This window comes from Condylura cristata, unplaced genomic scaffold, assembly GCF_000260355.1.
Source record: "Condylura cristata isolate star-nosed mole 26May11 unplaced genomic scaffold, ConCri1.0 scaffold00008, whole genome shotgun sequence".
Lineage (NCBI taxonomy): Eukaryota > Metazoa > Chordata > Mammalia > Eulipotyphla > Talpidae > Condylura > Condylura cristata.
Window position 1 is genome coordinate 55,229,454 of NW_004567109.1, and position 21,657 is coordinate 55,251,110.

Genomic DNA, 21,657 nt, shown 5'->3' on the forward strand with positions numbered 1-21,657 from the left:
CCCACTGCACCACGAGGGAAGGCCTTCAGTTTTCTTTTCTTTTTTTTTTTTTTCATTAATTTTCACTATAAAGAAAGAATCAGGAATAAATGTCTCTTTATTTAATATATACTTATGGACAACACACAGATATTTTAAATATGCTTCTCCCCCCCACCAAAATCAGTTAAACTTATTTAGCTGGAATTAGGGTTCTTAGAACACCTCATCCTACTGTTCCAGAAATGGAACTGAATTTTTCAAATATCACAAAAACCTGCACATGTATGTTTATAGCAACTTCATTCATAATTGCCAAAACTGGGAAACAACCAGATGATCTTCAACTGATAAATGAGTAAATAAACTTTACTACATTCCCCAATGGAAGAATATTCAGTGCTCATAAGAAATGAACTATTAAGTGGTCTTAAGTTATAAAGAAGGCCTATGATATATAAATACGTGGGGAAAAAATCTAGAATCACACATACTCTAAGAGCACAACTGCGTGACTTCCTGAGGAAGCCATAAAGAACTCAGTGAACTCAGTGAAAGAATTCGTGGTTACCTGTGTTATGATAGAGGATTTTTGGATTTTTAGAGTAGTGAAAATACTGTGTATGGTATTGTAATGAAGGATACATGTTATTTGACTTTTCCCCAAATGCACTGAATGTGCAACAGTAAGAACAAACCCTTCAGTAAACCCTGGACGTTGGGTGACTACAATGCTCAGCCTAGTTTTTTTGTTTGTTGTTTTAAGATATTATTTTGGTTACTTGAAATGTTGAAAACAAGGAAGACCATATATGTATAAGATCAAGGATTATATAAAAATCTCCCTATCTTTCTCTCTATTTTATTATAGATCTAAAACTTTTCTTACAATTTTTATTTTTTTTAGAAAAGGCAACAAAAGAAAGTTGACATTGTCTTGATTATTTATAGTATTCAAAATTATTATTACAAATTTTTATAGATGATATTATTGTGGTTATTTTTTTAAAGATTTATTTATTTAGGCATGCAAAAACTGGGGTACAGACCAGAGGTTTGGGGAGGGGTGAGAGGATTCACCAGCAACAAGTGGGGAGCAGAATAGGGAGACCAACTGAAAAATACTGCTGAGAGGAGCAGCGGGTGGGTCAGGAGAGGTCTGCCACAATCATGTGGGTCAGCTCCCTGGCTGGAGATTGAACTTGTGCTGAAGTGGCTGTGGATAGCTTCAGAGTACTGCGCTTTAACCCATTGCACCACCATGGAGTTCCCTGATTATATTTTTAAGACAAGTTCTAATCTTTTAGATTAAAACCTCAAATATTTGTGGGTAAAAAGAATATGATATTTGGAATTTATCTAAACATTTGAAGAAGAGAAAAAAATATCCAGAGAAAGTGCTGTTTGTTGAAGCTGATACTACTTTGTATAAATTTAAAATTCTTCCAAACAATGCTTTTAAAATTTTTTAAAGTATATACATATGACTATATGAAACACATATCCAGAGATTCTTCCAGTGTCTTGCTATGAACTTGTGTAAGCAAGAGATCCTAAACTTATAACTCCATCAATTTCCTTTAAATTAGCCTCCAACTAAATGGGATTATAACTGCATAGTTATAGGTTATAACTGCAAATACTGAATGTTCCTAAGATAATGCTTGTGCAGATATGTGAGTGAAAGTGAATAAAAGGCTATGAAATAGTGTTGAAAAGATCAGGAGACAGATCAGGAGAGCTAGAGATGGAGTAAGTAAATAAATATTTATGTTTCCAGCCACACTCAGTTTTCAGTTATTTTCTTTCTTTTTTCCCCTTTTGTAAAAGAGAAAAAGAAGCATGAGGGTGAGGTGTGGGGAAGGGGGAGAAGGGCAAAAGGAGGTGAAAAGGAGAGAGAGAGAACTGTTAGACAGTAGGTGATGAATGTAGCTAGTGCCAAACAGGGAACTCAGGGAGGAGGTTCCAGAAGACGGATCAAACCTGCTGGAGAGCACTGAGAGCTCATGCAAAGATGCTGCCTTTGTGATGTATCATCACCACAGAGTTTTTAAAGAGAAAACTGTTTAGTAAAGTTGTGAGGTTCAGTTCTAGTTGCAAGGGGCAAAGAATGAGTTGGCACATCGTGGCAAGTTTCATCACAAAGCATTGTAGTTAGTCTTTAGTCAGCACCGGCAATGCTAGCAAAGAGAAAGACACTCCTGGTACTTTTATTTCAGCCTCTTAGTACCTGTTGCACCTGCTGCTGCCCAACTCCTCACCAGCACTAGCCACGGCTGGGACATACCTTCACCTCATAACTTCCCCCCTCTTTTGTCCCATGTTAGGCTTAGCTGCTGTTTATCTTGGTTCTTCTCAGGTTTTGGAAAACAAACTGAACATCAAAATCCTTTCCATTTTGTCCCAACCTCATCTTGGGCTCCAGTTCCCAGAGAAAAGCTCCTTTGGAGCTGGAAAGAAAGTTTGACTTAGTGAGGGAATAGTAGATCTTACCTTTTTTTTTTGCTCAGTTGAGGTAGAGTGATTTCTGTGTCCTTTCACTGGATGGTTAGAGGCTGGACTTTTATGTTACCCTCCCTCTGTCATGTGGATCTCTGGATTGCCCTCAGAGACCAAGTAACTAAAAGTACAAGCAATTTTTAATGATTTAGAGTAATATGAAACTGAAAGTACAGGGGACAAAGCAGTGAGTCAACAATCAAAACAGGAAATTCTGGAAGCTGTGCTAGCAGCAAGTACATGGGTTTTACATGATTTCTCAACTAAAATCTTCCTTTTTTTTTTTTAAGAAAATATCCATGATATGAGTGTATCTCCCATTTCATATTAGAGTAATATGAAACTGAAAATACAGGGGACAAAGCAGTGAGTCAACAATCAAAACAGGAAATTCTGGAAGCTGTGCTAGTAGCAAGTTACATGGGTTTCACATGATTTCTCAACTAAAATCTTCCTTTTTTTTTTTTTTTTAAGAAAATATCCATGATATGAGTATATTTCCCATTTGAAGGTCAACTTGAGAAGCATGTGTTAGTGGGCAGACTGATGACACTTGAGGGACCCTGACTGCACTCTTGAAGGGATTCTGCCATCTTCCCCATGAAGAAAAATCAACTCTTAGAGTAGGCAACCTTTAATAGAAATTTGTACATAGAGAGGGAAGAGAAGAAAGTGCAATTGTTATCTACCAAAAGTTACCAGTCCCTTCATGGACATGGGTAAATTTCCAACTGAACAGGGTTGGTCTGAACCTGAGACCCAAAGGCTTGCCACACTGAAAGGCATCTTCTTGACCCCTTATAAAGGGGAACCATATGAAAAGGTTGAAAGGGGCCAGACAAGTCTTAGATGAAAGGAGCAAAAGCAAAGTACAAATGTAAATAAAAGCCTGCAGTTGTCAGCCCTCCCACATTTCTCTCACCCCTGTGTCCCTTCCAAGTGTCTCTATATGTTTTGACTCACTGTGTCTCCTCCAAGTCCCTCAAAGAGAGACTTGTCTGCCAACTCAGGAACGCCCAGAACCTAGTACTTATAATCGAGGCAGTCAGAAGAGGGTGCCATGTATTACTCTGTGTTGCAGGTTCAGTGCAGACTGCTTTACCTGAGTCACATGACTCATATCTCACAAGCATGACCCTCGTGATTTTATTGACATTGAGGCATCGAAATTTTCAGTGTCCTGCCCAAATCACAGGGTCAAAAGTAATCTGAATCAAAACATTTTTGATCCAAACTATCCTACTTAACAATTCACTATCTTGTTTTTTTAACTTTGCTGAGTGAATAGCAATAGAGGTAGCAGCTTTATTTTTTCATGGTTTACTAACAGCTACAGATGTTACAGGCCTAACTGTTCCTGAATAGTATGCAAAATAAGTGTCATTGTTTCTACTTTCTGTGAAAATAAAGAAGGGGGGGGGGAAGGTCAGTAATATTCCTGCTCAAATTCACCAATAACAGAGCTCACAGGCAGATGTTAAACTCTGATTAACTTTCCATTCTGTGCTTCCTCCTCTTCGTCCTTGCTTCTGAAAGGAAAAAAATAGCAAAGCAGAAAGGAAGAGAATTTCAAGAATTTCTGCTGATTTCACCTATGAGCTAGCATCTGAAACTGAACAAATATTATTGAGCACTCTTAATTCCTTGCCACTGCATTTTAATGTTCCTGCACAGTAGCATTTCAATTTCTTTGGAAAATATGAATTTTTTTTGGATCTTTTGTTGATGAACATATGCATGTTCTTCCTGCCTTAGGTGTTAGTGCATATTTTCTGCATCTGAATCCTTAGCATGAAGGACTCCTGCTTGTTCCACTGATCTCAGTGAAATGGCATCTACTCATTGAGGTCTGTCATGAACTCGATTATTCTCCATCACATCACTTTGATATTTTTTCTTAGAACTACCTGAAATTCATGCTCATGAGAGGAGAGAACTCTTGTATTCGCAGAGCTTGGCACAGAAAACAAACTATGCGTTTGTGACATCATTCTGTATATAAGAGAAGCCATCCATTTTGATTATTTGAATATATAAACTTCTGAAGTATATTAGAGTAAAAGCTTTTATAAAAATTTGGCTTATTTGTTAATTTAGTAAAACTTATTTAATAATTATATATGTAGAGAAAATCTAATTTGTTTTTTCTTACTCATATTTTCTAGAATAAATTTATTCAAATTATTCCAGTCTTTTAAAAACATTTTTTGCTGGACCATTTAAAAACTTTCTTTAAAATCATTTGCCTTATTTTTGCAGGTAAATTGAAACCTTTTTGAGATTTTATAAGTGCAACTGAAAGTGCAAGTAGGGCAGGGCAGGGCTGCTTTGGAATAGAATGAATGCTAAGAAATTAGCTGCTATGCTCCTAGCCAATGATATGTATTGTTTATGTGAGGTACCAAGAAGTTGTCTCTAGGGATAGCTGAATCTGTTTTTGTGGATTGTGTATAATGTAGGGTAAATAAGGGAAAAATCTTTGTGTTCATAGGTTGAGAAATTGAGTTCTTTTCTAAAATTTACATGTCAATAAAATTCCTCAGTCACTGAATAAAGCAATTGGCAGCTTTACACCAGGAGAAATCTCCAAGGTACTGGACTCCAACAGTTTTGAAATTAAACAACTAGAAAGCCAGAGATCCAGGCTCTCTGACATCTGGGGGCATAACCTCTCTTCAGTCTTGGCTAAGACAGTGTCTTCTCAGGCACAGGAGAGAAGTTTGCTTACACTTTTAGGTAGAGCATTTCATCAAACAAGGGCTACCTCAAGTGAGGTAGGTGCAACTATGGGAAGGAAGGTGCTGGTAATTCAACTTGTACTGTCCAGTCCTCTAGCGGGAACACAGATAACCATTGACCTTGAGGAAAACTGTTTTACACTGGCTGTGGATTGTGCAATGGAAAGAAGCCTTCTTTTTGTTCAGATGTGTACATTATGTGAATTTTCAACCATGTGTCTCACTTGCTCTCTACCTGTGCATATACTTGAATAGCATTTACTGCTTTTCAAGATTATCACATATTTCTTATTCTTTTACATTGTTTGTAAGGATCATTTTGCTGATATGGTTTTTAATTCATCAGTAACATGAAAGAGTAACTTCCTTGTCTATACTGCAAACCCCTTTCTATAAGAACAGGTATTTCTGTAGTCAAATTTGGTTATGTTGGTTTTTAATATTTCAATTCAGTATAGGTGCAACTTATTGCACGTAAGTCATTAATAGTAGCCTGGCATCACTATATACCTTGATATCACCAGTATTTCTTTTTCATTATGAGACTGTAGTGTTTTGTTTTTTTTTGTTTTTTGTTTTCAAATAGTCTTCTTGTCACAGTGTATTTTTTTGTGGTTGTCAATTATTTTCAAATTATAGAAATACAGATATAATGCTTACATGTTTTATCTCCTGATAATCAAAAATCCTCTATTTTAAGAAATATTTTCTTCTAGGCTTCTGTATTTCATTTATAATCATTCTTTGTTCCACCTGTTTTTAGTAACAGCCAATGATATGTAATTTGTCTTATGTTGCTCTTCAATTTTGTACCGATGAGTTTTATATCAAAGTTTGTCAGATAGGAAAGGTGGCTTGGAATGAGGGCTTTACCATCTTCTGGATTTAATCATAAAGGTGCCAATTTAAAGTTAGAAGGAGCTCATAGAGGGAGGTTTTCAGAGATCAGATAGGACAGTTGGAAGAAGAACAAGTGACATGCACATGCTGTCTTTTTAAAAATGGCTACACTAACAATAGGCCAGGTAATCCACATTTACACATTCAATAACTGAGGAAAAGCCATGTGTGACACATTCAGGTAAAGCCAGCACCTGACCAATGACCAGATACTTAATACTAAATGTAGTCAGGAAGAGGTACCATGTATTACTGTGTTTTCTAGACTCAGAAGTGCCTGTTTTACCTGAGTCATATGACAAAACTCTCAACATATCTAAAGGTCAAAGATTTTATTGACATTGAGGAACAGAAATGTTCAGTGTCTTGCCCAAAGTCATAGGCTCAAAAATAATTGAACCAAAACCTTGATCAAACTGGTCTCGTTAAGACATTCACTAGGCTGCTTTTCTAAGTCTGCTGTGTGAATAGCAATAGAAATAGCAACTTTATTTCATGATTTTCTAACAACTACAGATGTTACATGACAATAATCATGACTCCACTTGACTGTGAAAATAAAGAAGTTGAGTTGAGTTAGGGTAAAATATTCCTGCTCAAATTCATCAAACAAGCAATAGAGGTGATATTCAAGTTAGGCTGTGTTTCTTCTTCCCCTTCCTCTTTGCTTTAGAAAGGAAAAAAATTAAGGAGAAAGCATAAGATTTTCAAGGGTTTCTACTGATTCCATCTATAAACAAGTTACCTGAAATTAAATGAATAGTGGCGAGTACTCTTTAAATAATTGCCATTGCATTTTAAATGTTTCTGCATAGATAGCGTTTTCATTTCTCTGGAAAAGATAACTTTTTTTTTTGTATGACTTTTTTCTTTCATTGCTGAAAACATGCAGGGTCTTCCTGCTAGTGCACATTTTCTGCTTTAGGAGCTAACTTACCAAGTTTTGGCATGAAGAGCTCCTACTTATTCCACTGATCTCAGTGAAATGGTATCTAGTCATTGAGGTCTACTATAAACCTGCTGTTATTCTCCACCACATCACCTCAATAAATATATATATTTCCCTATGACTAGCTAAAATTCATGTTCATGAGCAGGGACCTCCTGTGTTCACAGATACACCTCTAGCTCCTAGAACAGAGCTTGGCAGAGAGCACAAGCTCAATGGGATGATGTCAGTGAACATACAGTGACTAGTCTATGAGAGAATCCTTCTTCCATTCTGACCTATGAATTTATAAACTATTGAAATGTGTTAGAATAAATGCCTGTGTGAACATTTGATACATGTTAATTTAGTAATATGTATTTAAAAGTACATATTGATGCTAAAAGGATATTTTGTTTTAGCTTAACTGCATTTTCTAAAACAGATTTATTCAAATTCTTCCCATCATTTCAAAAACATTTTAGTGTACGGTTCATTAAAATGCTTTAACTTATCTTATGGCCCAAATGGAACTCTTCAAAGTTATTATTAGTATAACTGAAAGTGAAAGTAGGGCAGAACTGCTTTGCAATAGGATTAATGCCAATAAATCAGCTGCTTATGTTCCTGACCAATGATGTATATTATTTATGTAAGATAACCAAGAAGTTGGCTTCAGGAATAGCTGAACATGTTTTGGGGAATTCTGTATAATGTAGGGTAAATAAGAAATAAACTTCGTGTTCATAGGTTGAAAACTAGAGTTTTTTTTTTTTCAAAATCTGCATGTGAATACATATATATATATTTATAATACACTGTAATGTACATAAATTCTCCCTATTACATTTTCCCTACTCAAATGGAAAAAATAACCTTGAAAGGGGAAACATAGGCAAGAGTGAATTGAATCTTATCCTTCAAATAGAGCAGAGATAAGAAACCAACTGTAAATTGAACATTACAATGTTCATCACTATCTCTAACTTTTTTTCCTTACTTCATTGTATTTGATATAGAAAATATGGTGTTTTTTACAGAGGATTACCAATGAATGTTGATGGTGGATAATAGCACAGAGCAAGAAAAGTTCAGGCAAGATTAAACATCCATTAATGATTAAAAATCTCAAAGATCCTTCTCTTGTGGCACAGCAGGTTAAAGCACACCACTGTGAAGCCAGCCTCAGGCACTTCAGTGTGAGTTCTATCCCCAGCCAGGGAGGTGACCCACATGGGGTGGCAGACCTCTGCTGACCCACCCGATGCTCCCCTCAGCAGTGTACTTCCTCAATCTGCCTGTTCCGCTCTCCACTCTCTCAGGTGAGTCCTCTCCACACCCCTGCACCTCTGGCCTATACCCTAGTTCTGTATGCATAAATAAATAAATATTTTATAAAATCTCAAAGTATGGAAATACAAGGAACATATTTCAACATAATAATCTAGAACTAATGTCAAATTTAATGGTGAAAAACTAAGTGTTTTTTTTTTTTTTTTGTAAGAGCTGGTAGGAGACAAGTTTCCTTAACTTGTTTCTTAAATTGTTACTTATATCAAAAGTGTATTTTATTACATTAGAAACTTGAAGAGACAGAGGTATTATGGTGGAAAGAAGATATTTGTGGATAGAAGTATTTGATTTACAATTTTAACCACTGTAATTGTCCTATGAGTTAAGATATGTTGTTCATGGGGAAAAAAACCTAAGGAGCCAACAGAACATGCAGTGACAGGTTTCCCTGAGAAAACAGGGCGACATATTCAGATGGGTGGTTATGTCCTTTCTACCTTGGAGTCTCTTCTGCATTATTTCTTTTTTTTTTTAAGATTAATTTATTTGTGCATACAGAACTGGGGTACAGACCAGAGGCTTAGGGGTGCGAAAAGCTTCAACAGAGACAGAGTGGGGAGCAGAACAGGCAGATCGACGAAGTACACTGCTGAGGGGAGCATCGAGCGGTCCAGGAGAGGTCTGCCATGCCATGTGGTCACCTCCGGGGCAGGCGGAAATTGAACTCATGAGGAAGTGGCTTTTTAGCATCTTAGTGCTGTGCTTTAACCTGCTGCGCCACCAGGGAGGGGCCACTTCTGCATTAATTCTTAAGGTTGAGTTCTTTATTTTGAGCACCCTAGAGAGCAGCCAATATAACAGGAAATGGCAATTTGGGACCCTGTCTAAAGGGTTGTGGCTCATATATTTATTCACATATATTTGTGGGCTGCATGGTGCTTGTGTGTGGACATTGTAGTAATAATAAAACAAATGACAAAAAGACCATTGAGTATCATTACGTGGTGAGAAGAAAAGGCAACTGTAAACAGGCCTTCTCAGTTTCACAATTTTAATGATGGAAGCATCATCTGCATATCATATAGACAGGCACTACTATTTTTCAAGCATTATCTTATGTATGTTGATATTGACATTCTTCTTTGTATGTCCCATTTGATAATCACTCAACAGCATGACACTTATGCTGACAAAGGCCCAAACAGGAAAAGAAGTTCAAAGATCCAACAAAAAATAGTTTCACTACAATAATTTCATCAAAATAAGCTCAAACAACCCAAAAGAAAAATTTTAAATTGTAATTTTAAATCATAATTAGTTGTCCCATAGGTGGGACAACATAGTTCAAAGGAAGGCACCTCATTCAGTCTCAGGCTGTTAGGAAACAGTGAGGAGGAGCAGGGCAAGAAATATCAGGGAAGAGTAAGATGACTGTGTAAGGACAATTGTGTCCTTTAGCACAGCCTGAGTCAAGAGAGTAGGCGCAGTTTATGGACTTGCAAGCATTTCATTCTAAACCAAGAGTTGCAATCTGGAAAGAGTCCCTACAAGTTGGGTTTACCATGAACAAAATTTTCCTGGAAATTTGCCACCTTGATAAACGTGATGATGGACTTTGGGAACCATTGCAGTTCACATCCTAATACTTAATTCTGAATATAGGTCAGGGACTAGAATGATGGACTTGGGGAAGCATTGCAATCACATCCTAGTACTTAATTCTAAATAAAGGTCAGGGACTAGAATTTCAAGGGTTTTTAAGAGGTCAACCCTTGGTATAATATGGTAACGACTTTTTACCTTTCAAATTTATTGAGTGCAACAACCACCAGATTTCATGACTGCTCCAAGGCCAGTCATGCCTACACCAAGAACCTTAAAAGGCCCAGGTAGTACTGCAGTTAATACACCACCAGCCTTAATGAGGCCATCAGAGATTGCTGAAGATCTATTGCTTGTAGTTTGCTGAACAGCTTCTCTTAGCTGATTTACCTCTTTGTTCATCTCCTCATATTTATTTGTAAACCCTTCAGTAAGTAGTTCTTCTTGCATCTGTAAAAAAGAAGGATGTCTTCTGTTGAAAATGTCAATTAGCAGTATTTTCTATTTAACAGTTTTAGCTGCTAAGTATGTCCTGCTACTGCCCACTATTAGGTGCTATATTGATGAGTTTGTTCAGTATATCCCTATGTTTGGAGCTGGGTAGTTGGAGTATCCTTGACTTGTAGGTGCTTCAGACCCCTGAAAACCTCTCCCTGCAGTGGGGAGGTATTGGGATTGAGCCAGGCTCGGCAGCTATGCCAGCATGTGTTCAAGTCCGATGACACACTTGAGAGGGAACATATAGATGTAATTCCACTAGTGCTTCTTCCACTGAGGAGCTATGAGGACTTTTCTAACATAACGGGAAGTGCTGTATTTCTCCAGAACACAGTTATCACACTCTAGGCTGGGACAGAGAATGCTTGTAAGAATGTCCTCCAGATGTATTCATGTACATTCTATACATTTTATCTGTATGGAATGAATCAAGCAATTTACAATAAAATTGGTTTTATGCATCATGAAGGACTCTGAAACTACTGTTCTACTGAATTTGGGATCAGAATCTGATCCTATAATCATATAAACAATCTTTGGTATTTTCTGAACTCTGAAAAATGAAATGCTACAGAAGGTATTGATCTTATATATTTAAGTCTTCACATGATCCAGGTTTATTCACTATTTCAAGTAATCATATACCTTTGCTTTTATACCTAGGTCATGATTAGAGTTAAATTTTTTGTTTTCTTCCTTCTGAGGAATTGTAGTGTTGCCCTCAGTCACTGATCAGGCTATGCAGAAATACCTTTAGTTTATGATCCAGCATCTTTTTCTGCTCTCTAAGAAGTTCATCTTTTTCTCTCTCCATCTTCTCTTGCAGTTGGGTTATGTTTTCCTTAAAACTTATCTTTTGAGCTTCTATGAATTGCTGTTGTTCCTTCTCTTTCTGTTTTAGAAGCTCCCGTTCCTGCTCAGCTGCCTCCTTCTTGGCCCGCTCAGCTGTTCCACAACAGTTTTGTAGGGGGAAGAAAAACAACAGTAATGTAGATCTGTACCCTCTGAGCTAATAGACTATAATAGCTTATTAACAATTATCATATGTATTATAGTCGATAATAGTCCTTAAAATTTCAGGGAGGGATATCTGAAACCAAGTGGTAGTCACACCAGGAAAATATGTCAGAATGTGATGGGAAGACACTGTTTAGTTGCAGGAACAACAAAACCCACCTGGTTTATTTCACATATATCATTTCCCCCCACAGAAATAAAGGATGCTGGTTGTTTCAGGAAGGTTTTACTTTCACCCATATCAATGCACTGCAGGACATTCCCTTCTTTCTCCATACCTTCTATGGCCTTCTCCCCATCAGCGAGAGCTTTGTCTGCCTGCAGGATGGATTCTTCTATTGGTGCCTGTGACTGCAGGAAGCTCTGGAGAACCTTCTTCGCCTGAGGAAACAATAGGAGCAAGACTTAGTCAGGCAGCTAAGAGCTAGTCTTATATTAGGGAAATTATTGTTCAATGAACCTATAAATAATATCCTGTAAATTCTTTGTCCATTTGAGGGTCTCCACTGGTTCTTTTCCTTCACTGGTCACAAAATACCAGCCAGAGGAACTCACATTTTAATTCTATAGTTTCTTCTTGCAAGCAAGCCACCTTCCCAGGTTAGAGACAACCAGATTTATATCCTGTTTACAAGTACAAAGTGTCAATTGTTTGCAGTGTCTGTGAATCTTTCCCTTTTAATTGGTGTACATTTTTTCCTACATTTATCTTATTTTTTGACACAAAGACATGTAGCCTATTTGTTCTTCCAGGGATGCTCCCTAAAGTTCATTCTGAGATTTGAATGACTGCCAGGTACCAAAGTTTCCCTACCAGCTCTACCATTTGATAGCTGTGCATTTGCATTGAGTTATTAACTTCTCGTTGCATAAATATCTTCAATTTTATAGTGAGGTGCTTAGTTCATTAAAGTAGTAGCTATTTCACATTATCTCAGTATTAAATTGATAATCCAACATGATTTAGTGAGTGCTCAAAATATGTCAATCATCAGTCATCATCAAAACCATCACTATCATCATCCCTCAATGTATATCTTTGTAATAACTGTTATATCCAATCAATTATATATTTGTAATTCTCTGTAAAAGTTAAACTTCTTGAGAAGAGTTTTGTGTCTGTCATTATATAGTCCCTATAGGCAGCACAGAAACATTTACACTGTTTACAAAGTGAAAGGAATGGTCTTTCTCATCTAGATTCCTGATAGTAAATCTTATATTTGGGAAGAAATGTTTCCATTTTTTAAAGAATATATAAATAATTTGAATGTAAAAGCTAATATGAGCTATCTGTGTTTTCCTTTACCTATGTAATTATGGCAGTAGTCTTAGTCCCTACCACTGAGTATGCTCTTCTCAGCTCTGTTTATTTCTCACCTTAACTCCTTTCCTGGGCACCAGCTCGTAGTCCTGCTCAATTTTGTTCTTTGCTTCTAAGTAGAGACTGTGTCCTCCCGGCACAGAGAAAGTTCCTCTGGAGACGCTTTCCCTCAAGGATTCTGAAAGCTTCCTAAGCTCAGCCTGGCAATATTTGAGAGATGCATCTTCATTCTGCAGTAAGAAATCCTCCTTCTTTTTCTCTATGGTTTCCTGCCAGTGGAAAATAGAAAAATGCAAAAAAAAAAAAAAAGTTGTTAGGAGGGAAAGTCTATCTGTGGTCCTTCTGGAAGAAGCAGCCTAGTGACCTCAGAGTGGACAAAACATGGAATGACCAGGAGTTAGGAGACTTGTTAGCCATAGTTCTGATTAATTCAGTTCATAACTTGTTCAAAGTCCCTCATCTCCTGTGGATTGAAGTCATTACCTTTGAAATGATGGGGTTGCTAGTCATGAACTACCAGCTACCAATTATTTTCTTAATTAAGATACAACTGATATAAAATATTTTACTAGTTTTATTTGTTCAAAATAATTTTATATTTGCTGACACTGCACAATGATCACAACATAACTCTAGTTAATATTTGTCATCTTACATATTTATGAATTTTTTTCTTTTATGAGATCTTTTATGTTCTAACCCTTGAGCACTATATATGTGCAATATCATGTCATGAGTGGTTCACTATAGATTGTAGAATTAAAAATGTTCCATCTATCAAGAATAAACTATGGAATGTTATTGGATGAAGGGATGCTAACTTTCTCTATTTATGCATAGCATCAACTACTCATTATTAAGTTAGTAAGTAGCTGCTGAACAGAGTTCTGAACCTGTCATAAATTCTTTCAATAACTGCTTGTGTGCATAAATATTAGGAAGAGAACTTGTTTGTCTGATAGTAGTTTTCAATCCTTCTTTCTATATGTACAAAGTGATATTTGTGATTTGTCCAATGACCAATAGGAAACTCAAAGGCAAACTTGCAGTAATGGTGCCCTGGCTAAGGGGCGTTATTATGACCCCCCCGCCCCCCAAGAGTCACCTCTCTGATGTTTACACTCTGCGTTCTCTCTGGGATTGTGAATATTAATCTTGTTAGTTGGGTATGTAAATAAAATAGACTTTAAGGAAAAGAGAGTACCAGTAGATCATTACCTAATCATTTGAGTCGCCTAAAAGCATTTTTCTGTAGGTTAGGGCAGAGAAGGCAGACATGTAAAAATTGAGAACAAGAGAAGGATGGCATGTGCTCTTGGTGGATTAAATGAGGTGTGGATCCCAGTGCCTTCAGATGGTAAAATAAGCCCATTTGAAACTTGTTTTCTACTTGTACATAAATGGGGCTGATACTATCTTTTACAGGGATCTGACAAGAAGAACTGTGAGCTAATCAAATGTTTTAAGATGCCAAGCTCATGTTGAGATGTTTTCTCATAATAGGAATAATAGTCAATCTTTTAGAAATAGGAAGGACTGCATCAAGATCCTTCTACACGGAGAGCACATCAAATGTAGGGCCGAGCAGGGTGAATAAGTCTCACTCTGGAAACACAGAAATAAGGGTAAATGAAGGCTTAGACCTATTACCACAAGCATTTTCTGGAACTCCCACTTGTCATCCTTGAAGGAGTGCTCCATGAAGATGGCGATGGCCTCCCTCTCACAGGCTGCATGCAGGTCTAACAGCTCCTGGAGTGTGTCCGTGGGGAACTGCACTCTCTGGGCCATCTGCTGGCTGTAGTGGTCGGCTGCCTTCTGCACAGCCTCTGAGTTCTTAAGCTGGGCCAGAGTTGTCACTGCATTCTCCAAACAAGGAATACTTCCACTATTGATGGTGTCCACGTAGATCACAATGAGAGTTCCCAGCCCTGAATGTCAATGATATTTAGGAGATAAAAAGAATTCACAGCTTTTGAGGCCAACATTGTAAAAATCACAAAAACTTTATTGAAATATCTTGACTTTCATCTTAGCTTTATCTTCAACCTCGTCTTCATCATTGCTTTATCTTCTTTTGTCTTCTATGAATCAACATCCTAGTTATAATGTTGCTGTATTGTTTACTTTTTTTTGGTTGGCTGTTTTACCATGTTACAATCATAAGTTAATGAAATCAACCTATGTAATCAATGATGATCAGGAAAACTTTACTCATTGAAATAAAATTAAGAAGTGCTTATTTTATAGTTAAGTACATAATTTTCACACTTTCCATATGAAAATAAATCCCACTTATAAAAAATCATATGAATTTCAAGCCACTGCCACACGCTTTCCTCAGGCATGGGTCCATCTGAACACAGACACAGTGTGTCTGCTCAGGTGTCCTGTCCATGACATAAGATTATATTTAAACAGTTTCTCAAACTCTAAAAGAGCATTCAGAGATTCATATACTGCTATTTATGTTCTGTGTCAATTCACAGAACATCTTGTGTCTCCTCACCAAATAAGACTTTTCCAATCAACTCATCTTCACACAGATTTTTGTTCTTAACAGCAGCCAGTGCTAATGTCATTATTTCATGAGACACTGAAAGAGTCATTTAACCCTTTTAAAAGGAAATTTTAGTGAGTACATGAATTTCTATATGTGGCATAACACCTGCCTTTTGGTAGCACATAGAGAAAGACAACAGCACCAACAAGCCCAGGGAGCAGTGGGTGTCATCCACACACTGAGCCACAGAGACATGTTGTAACGAGACTCACCATTTCCAGGCACAGTGATCCCCTCCCTTAGGGTCTTGGCTTCTGCATGTGTGAAGATATAGGAACAGAATTTTCGGGATTGCTTTTGGAAATTCAGATCCAGTTGACTTTCTGACACTTTCTCCATGCAGTGTAACAGTTTTTTGTCACTTGTAGGCCGATCAAAGACAAAGCACTTCCGTTTTGGAAAGAACTTCCTGATAGACTCTCTAGGCAGGTTGGACATTTGGATTTGGGGAATATTTCCTTTATGAGTGGAAAAATAATAGTCACTGAATGAATGTCTTCCATGTAGGGGCTGGCTGACTACTTTCATTTGAGGAATCTGTGATCCATCTTTGATTATATGAAAATCAACCTTATATAATTCTACACAAGATATGAAGAATCTTTTCTTTATACAGAACACAGAATAAAGGGATGAGGGAGGCTTCCATCCTAAATTAAGAAACTCATGAGTTTTTTTCTTTAGTACTTGATGGTATGCAGTGGTTGGTTTTATTACATTTGTTGAATGATAGTTTAATGCAAAAAGTTTTCATAACTATTTTTCTGATAATTTGTTAGTCTTGATATATAGTATCTCAGTAAATTATGGGCATTGATAAAGACATGTATGATATTTCTGGAAAAATATCATGTAGGGGGCCTGTTGATAAACAGGAAAGTAAGGAAAACCTTTATAAAATCAGCACTGCATAAATAAATAACCAACGAAACAAGTTGAAGTATGTATAAAATTGCTTTTAACAGAGCAGTAAAATATCAAATGTAAGCCTTGGAATTTGGAGGCCTCACCAGTTCTCTATTCCAAATTATATTGAATGTGATAATGTCATCCAGAGGGTTTATGGATATGTGTCAACCATCAAAGAAATATTTGTTGAGTGAATAAATAAATGATAAATAAATCAAAATGAATATAGATTTTAGGTAACACCTATTATCTTTTCTGCTAAGTACAATTAATAATGAATATTTATATTAACATGACTACACAAAATGTAAAGCTATACAATAAAGAGCATGTTCTATGAGAATCCAAAAAGGTTGGACAGCCTCACTGGAGAAATAAGTTAATGATTTTTGGGAAACTTCAAGTATAAAACTATTTATATGTAATTATGTAAGCTAGTAAAATAAATTGCATGAAATATATGTCAAAGCTTGGTAATTTGATATTTTTGTGCTTCTGGATTTACCTACTTCGAATATAATGGAGATTTTTTTTTCTCTAAAGAGGAGTGGAGGAACACTTAAACTGAATAAGTATGAAAGATATTTGGGATATAGGAAGCTTGAACACTGGTTGTAATTATGAACTTTCAAGGAATCAATTTTTTCTGAAATGATTTGTTCCAATCATGGATTCTAAGTTTCCTTGGTGAATTTAAACTTGACCACCAGAATTTTCTCAGTACTAATGATTGACTCCATACCCACTAATCATACACCAACTAATATCATAAGTGACAATCCAAAGTCAAGTAAAGATTCATCTCAACAGTTGAATGACAGAGCTTAGTCCATTCCACCTCCACTGAACCTTCCATCACCAGGACATTCTCTATACCTTTAATCAACTTCAAGGCATTCTCCAGGTACTCGTCTTCAGTGATGAGGCGACCATCTAACTCTAGCTCCAGTGTGAAATCACGGACAGCCCAAACAAAGTCTGGAAAGAAACTCACAAATTCAGATGAGTGATGTATTTCATCAGAGCTGGGAGATGATTTTGTCCTGATGAGCTCTGCTAGTTCAGTCACGTAGCTGAACCTTAGCTAAGGAAAGAGAAAGGTCCTTTGACAAAACTTCCAGATCTCACTCCTAAAACTGTTTTATAAGCATTCCTATTTGTCTCCCTTTTCCCACTTCTCCATGGAACTGAATTATGGGAAAAAAGTGAGTGCAATATCTACACACTGATAATGCATGACAGTTTTGCTCAAGAAGGATACTGCAGCTGTTCCAGGGCCTGGTGGTTGATGGTGCCAATGCTGTTGTAGACAAACACGCTGCTGAGTAGCACAGCCAGTGTGAAGATCCACGAGTCATTCTTGGGGTCACCCTAGAGAGTGCATTAATTAGGAAGTAAGAGCTTACTTTCCTTTCATCAGTAAATTCTTCACTCATGATGCCATTTGTGTTGTTGCTAAATAGTAGTGTAAAAGTCGTAAATTTTGAGAACAGTTCTGAACTGAAACCTCAGTTTTGTATCTATATATATTCCTCTCATGGTCTGAGATACTTTTGTGATTAACTAGCAATGAATGCCACTATTTGTGTGTGTCAAGTTTTAAATAGACATAGCAATAAGCAATGATGCTTGTGTAATTTTTTTTTAGTCATTGGCTCTAATAGGGGCACAATTATTCACTGCACATCTGCAGAGTATCAGTATCACTATCATGCATTTATTTATGTGACTATAAAGTACCTGCCTCAAGTAGATGCATTTCTAGAGGAGCAGGTATACATGGCGGCCTGCAAATGAAATTACGATGACCACATATTCAAGACTAAGTGGGATTTTAACAAACCAGAAAAAGTATTCTTTGATTCAGACTAAATAGCATTCATGTTTCAGTAGAATAATAGCATTGATTTAAGCATTGACAGAATGTAGAATTGTGAAGATTAATGAACTATGAGGTAGAGCAACAAAAGAAGACAACTGTTGTCAGAATGCAGACATAGGTATTACAAAGGTTTTTTTTTTTTAATAAAGATTTATTATGCATACAGAACTGGGGTACAGGCCAGAGGTGCAGGGCCAGTGAGAGGATTAACCAGAGACAGAGTGGGGAGCAGAACAGGTAGACTGATGGAGTACACTGCTGAGGGGAGCAGCGGGCGGGTCAGGAGAGGTCTGCCACACCATGTGGATCACCTCCGGGGCAGGTGGGGATTGAACTCATGAGGAAGTGGCTTTAGCTTCTTAGTGCTGTGCTTTAACCCACTGCGCCACCAGGGAGGGCCACAAAGGTTTTCATTAGACTGTAGTGGTTGGTTATTTGTTTGGCAGTAGATGACATGGCTGTAGTGGTATTTAGGACTGTTACAGTGACTTTCATAGAATCAGGTAACACTCAAATACACTGTAATTTGCAAGGATAACAATAGTTCTGCAGCTATTACCTATAATTGGGTGTGTTTTGTTACATTGATAAATGCTATTAGATACAAAGAAGGTCTATGAAAGCCACAATGTCTTCAGAATCAGTAGATTGTTGTGAATTTATATTTAGGTACTTATTGAGTATATTTATGATGAAATACTTATATTCAGAACTTCTGAGTTTATTCCCTCACACTTTTTTGATAGTAATAGAAGTCAAAGAGCCACTGCTACTACTATAATTTGGAATCTCACTTACATAAGCAAGGAAAAAAATTATTTTGAGCTTAGACTAAAACAATAACATTGAAATTATTCAATTTTTGGTGGGTCATGTTTTTATGTAAATTAGTGAAGAATTCAAACTCAAACCTCAGAGAATTGTACTAAAACCTAATAAGGAGTCCTGGCTTAGCAGTTCTGGGGTTGTTTTATAGTCTATTTCACTGACCTCCTATTTTCATGGTTCCTATTCTCAATCCCATTAATTACCCAGCCCCCACCCCTGCCACAATAGAACAGTCTATTGTGCCTTGTTCTGATAGCCTGCCTATTTCTTATCTCCCTAACTAGACTCTTTGAGTTTTGTTCCTTCACTGTGGTACCTATAGTACTTAACACAAAAGCCTCAATTCAGCAACCTGGCAAGTTTTTGACCAGTATCCTTCAGTGCAGTGTTTAAAACAAGGGTTATTCCTAATAAGTAAAATGCTAATCTTTAAAGGAAGCAAATTCAAGAAACAGAATTTAACTTCATTGTTTAAAGGAATATGGTAAAAACTGAATTGAGGTGGCAAAGTGAAATGTAAGTAGGGTATCAAGAGCAAGAAGATATTCTGCCTCACCTTTTCCACATCCCCCAGGCCCTCAGTGTCCAGAAGGACCAGAGTGTGGTCTGGCTTGGAGGGGTGGGGCACACACCACATCCAGATGCCCTTGGTTTTGGACTGCACAGTGGAGCCCAGAGGGAAACCTGAAGTGGAAGAGGAGAAAGTGTTATTGATAATAGGTGCAGGATGCCCACTGGTTTTACCTTGTAGTCCCTAGCTTATCAATTTATATTGATTAAATATATTATATATGTATATTTTATGTAACTATCTATAGGTTATAGCTTGCACAGTAGAAAATGTCAAATAGAAGAAAGAGAAGGGCCTGTAATTGACCCCTGTTTGGGAGTTAAACTTCTACTCTTTCAACAAGGGCAAGCAACCCAACTTTATACACATTAAGGAAATTCTCAAGAAGGCTTTTGTATTCCTGGTTCATGTCATGCCATTACTGACTAAAACTATGTCACATTACTGAATTATGTGAATTAGTTTATTTTAAATGTTTTTAGAATTAAAAATTATTTTATTGAGGTAACAATATATTGAACACCATATATGATTCAGAGGATGCAGATTCACACAGCTCATCAGGTGTATGTTACCACACCCATCCACTATCAAGGCTTCCATGGTGCAGGCCCTCCACTTTCTGTCCCCCAGCCACAAACTTCCTCTTTTGGAGATTGAAAAATAGGGAGAACCAAAGGAAGCAATAAGTTATAATAGAGTTCATGAATTAAGAATGTAAATAGAAAGTAATTATGGCAAATATATCAAATGATACAAAGTGAGGTCAGTAAATGCATAGTATATATAAATAAAGGGTCACTAAATCAGCAATAAACAGTTTTTGTACCTGATTTTTTGGGGGATGTGGATAATTCTCAGTTGCTGTTACCTAATATGTGTAAAAATTGCATATAAAGTTTGAAAAGCTGTTAATATCTAGAATGGCTCAAAGTATATATGTATATATACTTCTATCTGTATCTATATGTGTATTCATACACACACATATGATATACAAGCATATATATGAACCAACATTTCTACTTCATGAAATATCACAAAGGACCTAAATACAGGTCCATTCATAAAGTGAACAAAAAAAAATCAATACATAAATTGTGGTATTTTTGGATACTAGTGTGGTAAAAATAAATAAATAACATACCTATGACAAACCCTAGGCACTTTACTATAAACTTCTTGTTGAGCATTAGAAGCAAGAACACCAGAAATGTAATTCCCTTTATATAAAGGTAAACTATTTTTGAGAAATGTATATGCAGATTATGAAACTAATTTTAAAAATGAAAAGTGAAAAAATACACTATGAAAATATAAATGTTTTAAACTCTAGTATGTTTTGATGTTTTGTTTCTACATCTGGACTGTGATGATAGAACTTATCAGTTTATATTTACTAACTTTATCATTCAAATATATGTTTATGCAGCCATCTCCTTATGCTATAGTTTGCACATTCGGTAATACCAAATAGAGAATGGGAAGGGGGTATAGTTGAACAAATTTTGCTATCAAATGATGCAAAAATGCTTTATGATGGTCTCATTTAAATAGAATATATTGGGTTTCAATTATCTATTCATCTTCCATCCATTTTGGAAAATGAAGTCCTATTGAGCAATATTTTTGTGTTACTTGAAATGATCCTAATTTAGGGAAAAAATGATGTTAGAACAAGTAAGGGAATACTTGCTGGACCTGAGCTACTGAGCAGATAAGAGCAGCTGAGATTAAATTAATGAGGTATCCTTTGATAAAGTTTAGGAAAGGGAGAATTGAGGCAGATGTGGGTGAGGTGATACATTTAGTGATGATAATTAGTGTTCTTATTGGGAAGTGCTAAACTTTTCCTAAATGACCCTAAAGGGAGTGCCATCAGCCTGTGTCCTCACTGCTGCCCAGCCCACATCCCTTTCCCCAGAGCAGCACTCACCATGGTTCTGTCCCGCCAGGCGGTTCATTAGGTAGGACTTTCCTGTGCGACACAGCCCTGCGATGGCCACCACCACCACCGGCTCTGAGATCTTCTCCAGAATGTTCAGTGCTTCTGGGTTTACCCTCAGCTGCTGTTTCTCATTTTCCACCAGACAGATGGGGGCCATCATGATGGATCCAGGTGCCAT

The 21,657-nt window shown here is 36.8% G+C and overlaps 1 protein-coding gene across 1 annotated transcript; it reads right to left on the reverse strand.

The window, feature by feature from the left end:
* Positions 1-9,380: 9,380 nt before the first annotated feature.
* LOC101627239 (guanylate-binding protein 4-like) lies at positions 9,381-21,657 on the reverse strand. Its single transcript, XM_012722160.1, has 10 exons — positions 21,468-21,657; positions 19,517-19,644; positions 17,512-17,621; positions 17,127-17,323; positions 15,554-15,799; positions 14,429-14,709; positions 12,835-13,047; positions 11,733-11,835; positions 11,189-11,382; positions 9,381-10,389 (listed from the first exon to the last, which is right to left on the reverse strand). The coding sequence occupies exons 1-10, from the start codon at positions 21,655-21,657 to the stop codon at positions 10,147-10,149; spliced, it is 1,905 nt and encodes a 634-aa protein (XP_012577614.1). The 3' UTR covers positions 9,381-10,146.

Excerpts from the sequence above, each read along its gene's own strand:
- LOC101627239 (XM_012722160.1), bottom strand. The coding sequence starts at position 21,657 with ATGGCACCTGGATCCATCATGATGGCCCCCATCTGTCTGGTGGAAAAT. Across the intron at positions 19,645-21,467 it reads CCTGGCGGGACAGAACCATG|GTTTCCCTCTGGGCTCCACT; the intron begins GTGAGTGCTGCT and ends CTTCCACTTCAG. Across the intron at positions 11,383-11,732 it reads TGGGGAGAAGGCCATAGAAG|CTGAGCGGGCCAAGAAGGAG; the intron begins GTATGGAGAAAG and ends GTTGTGGAACAG.